Below are 10000 nucleotides of genomic sequence, written 5' to 3'. Positions count from 1 at the left end.
TATAGTTTGTCATTCATTGAACATAATAAATCCATACAAATACAAATGAAATTATATATTTCCATTCATTACATTATTCTCCACGTGTTGCTGAACACTTTATAGTCATTTAGGTGTTTTATTATTAAATTATTTCTGCACTCCTCTTTTGTCAACAGTAGATTTAGTGGCGCTGATGAGCGGTATGTCACAGAGGCTTTTGTTTGTTTGTCTTCAAACAGCTGTGTGTGCCGAAGCAAAGCAAACCTGACGAAGTGGAGTAAAGGAGGAGGAGGAGGAGGAGGAGGAGGAGGTGGAGGGAAGGAAGTGGAGAGGAGGAGGAGGAGGAGGGAAAGAAGAGAAGAGAAGAGAAGAGAAGAGAAGAGAAGAGAAGAGAAGAGAAGAGAAGAGAAGAGAAGAGAAGAGTAAAGAAGAGAAGAGAAGAGAAGAGAAGAGAAGAGAAGAGAAGAGAAGAGAAGAGAAGAGAAGAGAAGAGAAGAGAAGAGAAGAGAAAGATGAGGAGATATCATAAGAGGAGAGGAGAGGAGAGGAGGAGGAGATGGCCCAGTGTCTGACGGGGTGAGAAGAGGAAGTGTAGAGAGGGAGGAAGAGAAGACAAGCAGAGAGGGAGCAAGAGAGAAGAGAAGAGGAGATGGAAGAGGAAGAGTAAAAGCAGAGAACAGAGAGAGAGGAGGAAGAGTAAAGAAGGAGAAGGAGAGGCGAGGAGGCTTCTGCAACACACAATGGGAGGTGCACCGGAGACGGGGCCGCGATGGCTGTTGGCTGGTGGCTGATGGTGGCTGTCGCCGTGGCTGCTGTTGCTGGGATCTCTCGTCACCAGAGTTCCTGCAGGTGGGCGCCCATCGTCACCCGGGGAGTCATGGAGACGGAGGGGGGGGGCAACCGCGGGTGAGGAACGGGGACAGGAAGCAGGGGGGGTACCAGGAGGTGGGCAACAAGATGTGTGTGGGGAGGGGGGTGGGGGTGGGGGTTGGGCGTGGGGGTATGGGGAAGTGGCGGAGAGGATGAAAAGGGTGAGGGGGCGAGGGCACAGGGAAGAAGCAGAGTTTTTTGAGCAGAGTTTTGAGAGGTAAACAGCGGGTGAGATTGGGGGTGAGGAGAGGGAGAGGGAGAGGGGAAGAAGGTGGGGGTGTTCAGGGGGAAGACCACAATGAGTGTGTGTACGTGTGTGTGTGTGTTCGGGGGGGGCGTGATCATTGAGGATGAATACACTCTTAGAATAGCAGGTTCCTCGAGGAACCTTTTAGGGTTCCTCACCATTGCCACTGGGGAGGAACCTTTTTGATTCAGAGAGGTTCCTCAAGGAACCCTTATAGAAAGGTTCCTTGAGGAACCCTTTTGAAAGGTTCCTTGAAGAACCCTGGGGGTATTTATTGATACATAATAATACTACTACTACTACTACTAATAATAATAATAATAAAAATAACAATACATTATTATTATTATTATTATTATTATTATTATTATTATTATTATTATATTCATTTATTTTATTCTTAATATTATTATTATTATTATTGTTATTGTTATTATTATTATTATTGACAATAGACAACCGTTAAATTAAATGTTTTTATTGATGCATTATTAAAACCATAGCAGATGTAAAATTTGTGATGCACAGGAATTTGTGACATTAAAGATAGGACTATGACACACGCACACACACACACACACACACACACAAGCACAAGAGTGTGTTTTAAATTAATCTGTAAACAAACAAACAAAAAACAATATAAATATAATAAATATAAACGTTCAGTATATAATACTGTAAGTATCAATCAAAAAAGCTGTGGGCTATACACCACCACCGCCACCACCACCCTCACATACCAGTAACAGTTTAACATTCAATGAAGGGTTACTATCACTTAGTATAGGCACATGTCTATGGAGAGAGAGAGACAGAGAACTGGGACTAAAAAAAACAAATAATTGGCCATTTTTAGATGCGTCCCACGCATCTCTATAAGAGGCTTTGGTGTCCGTCCGTCCGTCCGTCCGTCCCTCCGTCCGTCCGTCCGCCCTCCCGTGATGTGTTTCCCTCCCGTGATGCGTTTCTGAATTGTGATTCCCTCCTGTGATTCCCTCTTGTGTCCACAAGGTGGCAGTCGCTCAGTTTTGGCCTGGAGCTCATGCGTGCAAACCAACCGTGCTCTTTGCCAGTGAGAAAAACATGGCGGCACTTCCTGTTGATTTTCACATGAAAGTTTTGCTTAATTTAAAGTCCCTAAGCGACTATAAATGTTGTGGCTTCCATATATTGATGTAAAAGTGCCCCACGAAGTAATGAAGCACAACAAAGTTACTCCACATTACCATTTGACCACTCGTTTTTCTATGCTAACAGGGTAGCTAATGTAGCATTGTAAATGATCCAGGGAGAAAGGGGGAAATGTTGTGATTTCAGTCCGCCTGAGGCAACGATTTTCGTGGGGAAGATGACCTGCATCTCGGTGGCATTGAACCACGCCCCCGTGCCTTATTTGGCTCGCTCAGCACGTGCGTCCTCAGTCCAATCGCAATGCTTTATTTTCCCCAGACGTTTAATCGCATTTAAGTGAAAGTGCCATGTATACACATCGCAAAATAACTCTTAATCCGATCTATTTAAATCGCATTTATTAAATCGGACTTAAAAACATCATGTACACGTAGCCAATGTCTCATTTGCTACGTGTACATGATGTTTTTGAATCGGATCTAATAGATCGGATTTAAGTAGATCGGATTAAGAGTTATTTTGCGACGTGTATACATGGCAATTTCACTTAAATGCGATTAAACGTCTGGGGAAAATAAAGCATTGCGATTGGACTGAGGACGCACGTGCTGAGTGAGCCAAATAAGGCGTGGGGGCGTGGTCGCCAAACCTCCAGGGAACTACTGGGACACAAGCTTATCTTCAGCCCGAAAATGAATTCCCTCAGTGGACTCAAGGCTGGTAAAATCCCCTTTGGGTCTGGTTCTTTCAAATGCTAGTTAGCACCCTCCTAGCTTAGAAAAACGAACTGGTGAAAGGGTGATGTGGAGTAACTTTGTTGTGCTTAATTACTTCGTGGGGCACTTTTACATCAATATATGGAAGCCACAACATTTATAGTCGCTTAGGGACTTTAAATTAAGCAAAACTTTCATGTGAAAATCAACAGGAAGTGCCGCCATCTTTTTCTCACTGACAAAGAGCACGGGCTCTTGGCGCCATCGTGTGGTCAACGAGCATGTGTGGAACGACCGGACTTATTGTAATTCAATGACAGAGGAACGTGTTTAATCGGATTTAAAAGAGGAATAAACCACCCACTTTAATCGGACTTAAGTTTAAATCGGAATAAACTTAAATCCTGTTCGGTAAGTGTTTACATGATGTTTTTAAAGTGGAATTAAGTTTTAATGAGATTTAAAGTGAGTTAAATCGGATTTAAATGCCTCATGTAAACGTACCAACTGATTAGTTTATGGAACTTACGGTTTGTCTGTTACGGTCCACGAAGACAATATCCACGTGAAAACGCAAACGCCTGCAAACCACTGTTTTGACAGAAATACAGTTCACCTGTCGCCTACTCTGTTTTCTTCCCAAAGCGGCATTTAAAAGTATTCCATGAAATCCAACATCAACGTCACTTCAAATAGGTGACAGCATCATGCTCACACATGAAATAACACTTCAGTGAGGGGGGGACATCACTGCTCTCATATTAAAGTGAAAAGAGAATTTCACATTTTAGTTTATTTAATGTAGGCCTATGCAAAATTGCAAATAGCCTATTCATTGAAATCTGTCCAGAAAGGGTTGTAATGTTTGCCTGAGATTTTATGTTAAAAAAAATGTGATATGGGATGGACCGATGGCCCCCCTAAGCTAAATTCGCCTTAGGTCCCCATATTGCTAAATGTAGTGTAAGGGATTATTTTGAAAAGACAGTAACATGTAATCAGCAATGCATTACAGTTTTTCAGTAAATTGCCCAACACTGTTGAAATCCTATGGTACTTTTTCAAATCCAGGCTTATACAGTACATGGTAGGCTTATTGATAAATTGCCTTGACAGGTTATGAGGAGGCCAAGGGGGCGTTTGGGCAAAAAAGGTTCAGAACGGGCATAGACGGACGCATCTGTTGTCCGCCTGTCGGACTTGTTATAACAGTGGGGGAAATTTTCCCTTGAGGTGAATTAGACATTAAATATTTTTCTATGAAATTCAGTGTGTTTTTCACTTTCTTGTGATATTCAATATTGAAAACAAAATAAATTGACATCAAGGTGGAGAAGGCAAGAGTGATATCATGAACTTGTGTGGTGAGGATTTCAGTGTAGTCGAGGTGTACGCCATACGTCGCCTCCAGGAAGGGGTTCCCCTTGACAACAAGGACCGGAGTTGGAACCTCAGGATTCTGGACAGACAGAAATGTTGTTATAGAGGGGTGCTGTAATGTACCATCACAGCACATGATAAAGTATGAAAGGAAAAATTACAAGGCACACCTTATTGATGACATAAAGGGCATCAGGGATCTCTCTGAATAGATGCGGCAGCAGAAGAGTGGCAAGGATCACCTGAAGACCTGTGATTACAAATTAAGTGCAATGAGAGATGGCAGCCAATCCCCCTAGCCAGGGGCGGATTAAGAAATGATGCCCCCCTGGGCCAAACACTGTCTTGGCCCCCCCCTTCTAATCAATCCCATCTCACTCACTCCCTCAGACTTGAGATGTTGAGATGACAACATTAATGTCACATGGCCACGCATGTGATGTTATGCTAAGATTATTACCCATCAGCTGGTGGTACACACACACACACACACACACCTAGATAGATAACAGATGCATTTAAGACATGCATGATCACAGCTGTGGAGATAGATAGATAGATAGATAGATAGATAGATAGATAGATAGATAGATAGATAGATAGATAGATAGATAGATAGATAGATAGATAGATAGATAGATAGATAGATAGATAGATAGATTGGACAGAAGTATGGTACTGATACCTCTGTGTGACTCCTCCGCACATTCAGCCTTGGCTTCTTCGTACATTTCAAAGAGTTCTAGTCCTATGGCCCGTCGCTGGCATTGTTCAATGACCCTGCTCGCTATCTGTCCGATCCCAGACATGATGCTGCGGTCGACATCAACATCAAGCTGACTTTGTGATTCTGCAAGGAGCTAAAACATTCAAACACACACAAACAACAAGTTCATGTACTGCATATAATGGTGCTGTGCCAAAATAATGATCTACATATTTATGGGAAACATTGAAGTAACTCACTATGATGGGAAACCGTAGGGCAGGATACTCCTCCAGGGCTTCCATGGTGGAGTGGCTCTTTAAAAAAATGTTCCTGTCCGCCCTTGTTCGTGCCATCTTGTCTGTGAGGAAGGACACATTTGGGTGACGTTTTTTGCACTCGGCCTTCATCTTCATCCGGTGGCTTCCCTGGCTTGCTGCATCCTCACCAAGTCCTGCTATGTCAATGGTCTCTCCAGTCTGCTAGTGACAAAGAAGTACACAAAGCAACAAAACAGGAAAACCATCAATAGGATGACACGCAGCGCGAGAAACAGTGTACGGAAATCTCATTTAGTACGATCCAGAAAAAAATGTGTAGGTTACATTTTGGGTCTTCTTTCGGTTGAGAGACTGGTTCGTTGGATGGAGGCTTCCCTGGCGTTCTGCACCCTCACCAAGTCCTGCTATGTCAATGGTCTCTCCAGTCTGCTAGTGACAAAGAAGTACACAAAGCAACAAAACAGGAAAACCATCAATAGGATGACACGCTCTAGCCCGAGCCAGGTCATCATCAGTCTCATCATCCTCATCAGCACTGTCATTTTCCATGTCAAATTGGTCGTCACACTCATCATCTGCCACTAGGTGGTCTCTATGTTTTCTGTAGAGATGTGATCTGTAAGAATTGAAGCATTTGCTGACCTGACCACATCCATTCAAGCCGCATGTTAACAAAAATGTGGCATCACTTTCATGGTAAAGTCCAATGTGACGTATCTGTTTTATAAGTGAAAATAACTCCTTGCCACATAGAGGACAATTATAGGACACCATTTTCCCTTTATCTCCCACCTCTGAATTTGTCAGCATACTGGGCAAGATTATTGTTTTCCAGCCAATGGCAGACGCCGTCAACGGACCATTCACTTGTGTTCATTCTGAAAACAGATGGAAAAAAGGTAATCTGTTAAAAATGAATTAGGCCTATAGTTTGTACTTCATAAGTAGTTTTAAAAAACTGCGGGTGGAGTGCATTTTGACCCAAGTAGCCTTAACTCAAATACAAATACGTAGGCTAGGCCTAATATCAAACGAACCTTGACAAACACAATACAAAATTATCATGCATTGTTTGTTTAACACTGGCCACCGTACTTGTGTGACGTGGGCCAATCGGATTGCTTATCTCATCAGTTGTGTTTTCATTTTGTTATGCATTTTCATTCAGGTATGCATTTGGTGCGAGGAAACCGGCTGTTTAAGTAAACAAGTCGGGTAAAGAATTGTGTTGTGTGATCCTTACAAACTTTTCAAGATATTATCAAAACACGATACTGAAGGTCACAGAAATAGACCGCCTCACCAGCACAATACCACGAGCAGCTTCTCCAGTTCAGTAGCTAACGGTCCGAATTGTGTTGTGTGATTTTTACTCATACACAAAAAGCAAACTCTTAACAGTCAAGCTATCATTACGCTACCAAAAGACTTTGAAGGTTACAGAAATAGGCCGTCTCACAAACAAAATAGTGGAGCTGTTATAGCCTAACTTCACGAAGGGAAGAAGACGCTAAACTGTTTGGGATGTGAACCTAGCCTACCACAGAGCCGCTAATAATAAAGACCATAACTAGCAGACTATTTATCTTCATGGGTTGGATATGCCTAGCTGTAATTGAAACATAACGGAAAGGCTATAATTATTACTATTAGATCAAACTTGTTGATAGGCGAGGGTTTGTTGGTAGGGCTGTGTTGTTAGCAAAACATCATCAATAATTAGCGGAGTTGCCGCAGCCATTTGATACAGTAACATTGAATGAAACATTCAATCGCCACGGTGGAGATAGGCTACAGTGGAATTATGCATCGCACAATATTATCAACTGAGAAATGTTTTCAGTGCTTTTGATTTTTTTTTTTTTTTTTTTTAAAGTTAGATGTCTTAAACAAATAGATAACCAACCTTTATGCCGTTGCTGACGAGTCTCAACTGAAAAAAATAAGAAACTGTTGAAGTTAAGAGGCACCGTTCGATTCGAAGGTAGCTCGCGAAGGCAGGTGGTTCCTCCAGGAACCCTGTGCCTAGACAATTTTCAAGAGGTTCCTCCAGGAACCCTGTTTCAAGAAAATCTGCAAAAGGTTCATCCAGGAACCTATTAGGCAAGAGGGTGCCTTGAGGCTCTCCTAATTCTAAGAGTGTGGAGTGCGGACGGGGTTGTTGGGGGGTAAAAATCCGGTGGTGGAGATGCCAAGGGGGTTGCCACAGGGTAAGCAACAAGATCGGGGGGGGGGGGGGGGTTAAGTGTGGGAGAGGCAAGATGCAATACAGTGTGGAGAGGTGTGTGTGGGGGAAATGGGGGGATGCCAGTGAGGCGGGCAACAAGTTTGGGGGCGATAAGGATGTGGTAAGGATGGTGAGGGTGAGGCGGCAGAGGGCAGAGGGCAGATAGAAGGGTTATGATGGCTAGGAGCTAACTAAACAGCGGGGGGGGGGGAAAGGTGAGCACGAGGGAGCAGCGGAGGAGGAAGCCACAGGCCAGGCCGCAGCAGTGCAGTCAGTCTCCAAGGCTCTCTGCACCATGCTGACTGACACCCTCATCACCCTCCATCACACACACACACACACACACACACACCGGATGCACACAAACATATATACATACACACACACACACACACACACACACACACACACACACACACACACACACACACACACACACACACACACACACACCACACACACACACACACACACACACACACACACACACACAACACACACACAACACACACACACACACACACACACACACACACACACACACACACACACACACACACACACCCCACCTGCACAGGTAAACAGACAGGAAACGCACACACAGACTGGCACACACACACGAACACACACACATGCACACACACACACACACACACACACACACACACACACACACACACACACACACACACACACACACACACACACACACACACACACACACACACACACACACACACACACACACACACACACAGAGATGAGCACCCACAAACAGAACTGTGTCTGCACAAAATACATAGATACTGTATGAGTAGATACCTACATTGACATCCACTCTCTCTCGCTCTCCCCCTCTCTCTCTCCCAGGGAGGCAGTAACACAAAAATGCAGACACACATGCAACCCCCCATATACACACAGAGTATTGCTCTGCCATTGCTCACAGATGCACATGCCCGTGAGCACGCACACCGCAAGCACACGCACACACACACACACACACACACACACACACACACACACACACACACACACACACACACACACACACACACACACACACACACACACACCAAAAGCACACACACACACACACACACACACACACACACACACACACACACACACACACACACACACACACACACACACACACACACACTGCCACCCTCCACAGCCCCCCCCCCCACACACACACACACACACACACGCTGCCACCCTCCATCCCCCCACCCCACACACACACCCACTAGAGCTGCTTTGCCACCACACAGATGCTGTGACAACGCTGGCCTAGTTAACGCTGCGAGACGCTTCTGCTTCTTGCGTCTTCGTCTTCGTCTGCGTCTGAGATCATATCTCCTCCACCCGCTTCCCTGCCACCAAAAACCCTTATCTGATGCCGTCACACACACACACACACACACACACACACACACACACACACACACACACACACACACACACACACACACACACACACACACACACACACACACACACACACACACACACACACACACACAGACACGCACACACACTCTTGCACACACACACATATGCGTATTCCTGCCGTCATATACACACATGCACGCACACGTGCTCATGCACACACAAACACACACACACACACACCCTTCACTCACACTCTGTTCTTTTTTCCCAAATGTTCCTATATTTTCATGCAGACACAAAGACTCATCGGTTCAATAAGAGGTCATAGCACTTAGAAGTTGTGTGATTTATTTATTATAAAGCAATGTCACAGAATATCACAAAGTGTGAAGTTGATGTTGCAGTTATGTCTGCTTCGGAAGCTTGGTTTAGGAAGTGTAGGCAGTGCAAGCTAAGCAAGTAAAACTAAATTGAGGAAAACATCTAATTAGGAAATTAAGATTGGTTTAGGAAAAGCATATTCTTTGATTCTAATTTTGTTTTGTAAATATTAAAACACCAGTGATGGGCTGTGGTTTGTGGCAGCCATTTGAAAAATGTGGAGTAAAAGAATAAAAAAATATTTTGGATGTATGAGTTAATCATTGTATTATATTGTGTGTAGTCATTGTTGTAGTCATGTAGTCATGTAGTCTATTATATGTAGCAGATTTTTACTTTTTATCCTAAAAGGTTTTTCATGAAAATTACATAATCTTAAACCCTATTTACCGTGAGTAATTCTAATAAAGGGAGTTTAACTATTTGATGTTAAGTTAAAAAGAAAAAAAATCATGGAATGAATGGTGAAATCATAACACAAGATCATTTTGATATTCATAACAGCTTGACCTCCAAACCATTATCAATTCTTGCAGCAATCATGAAGCATAATTTTACATTGGTGAGACATGCAATACCAGTTGTTTTTTGTTCAACAATATCTTTTTGCTGCATTTCTGTGGCCCAACACTTGCAAGAAAAAAGCAGTACAAATCAACGGTTTAAGGTCACGCTTCG

The 10000-nt window shown here is 43.5% G+C and overlaps 1 protein-coding gene across 1 annotated transcript in view; it reads right to left on the bottom strand.

Annotated features, from left to right (window-relative positions):
- Nucleotides 1-6159, bottom strand: part of LOC134469827 (uncharacterized) — an 11871-nt gene extending 5712 nt beyond the window's left edge. The window contains exons 1-5 of the mRNA XM_063223856.1: nt 6109-6159; nt 5641-5742; nt 5296-5517; nt 5015-5189; nt 736-825 (exon numbers count right to left, since the gene is read on the bottom strand). Coding sequence (XP_063079926.1) covers nt 736-825; nt 5015-5189; nt 5296-5517; nt 5641-5742; nt 6109-6126 — 607 coding nt within the window. The 5' untranslated portion in view covers nt 6127-6159. The remainder of the gene's footprint in view (nt 1-735; nt 826-5014; nt 5190-5295; nt 5518-5640; nt 5743-6108) is intronic.
- Nucleotides 6160-10000: the final 3841 nt, after the last annotated feature.

Source organism: Engraulis encrasicolus, chromosome 19 (genome assembly GCF_034702125.1).
Source record: "Engraulis encrasicolus isolate BLACKSEA-1 chromosome 19, IST_EnEncr_1.0, whole genome shotgun sequence".
Lineage (NCBI taxonomy): Eukaryota > Metazoa > Chordata > Actinopteri > Clupeiformes > Engraulidae > Engraulis > Engraulis encrasicolus.
The sequence above is the reverse complement of the archived record's forward strand: the minus strand, read 5'-3'. Positions and strand labels throughout refer to the sequence as shown.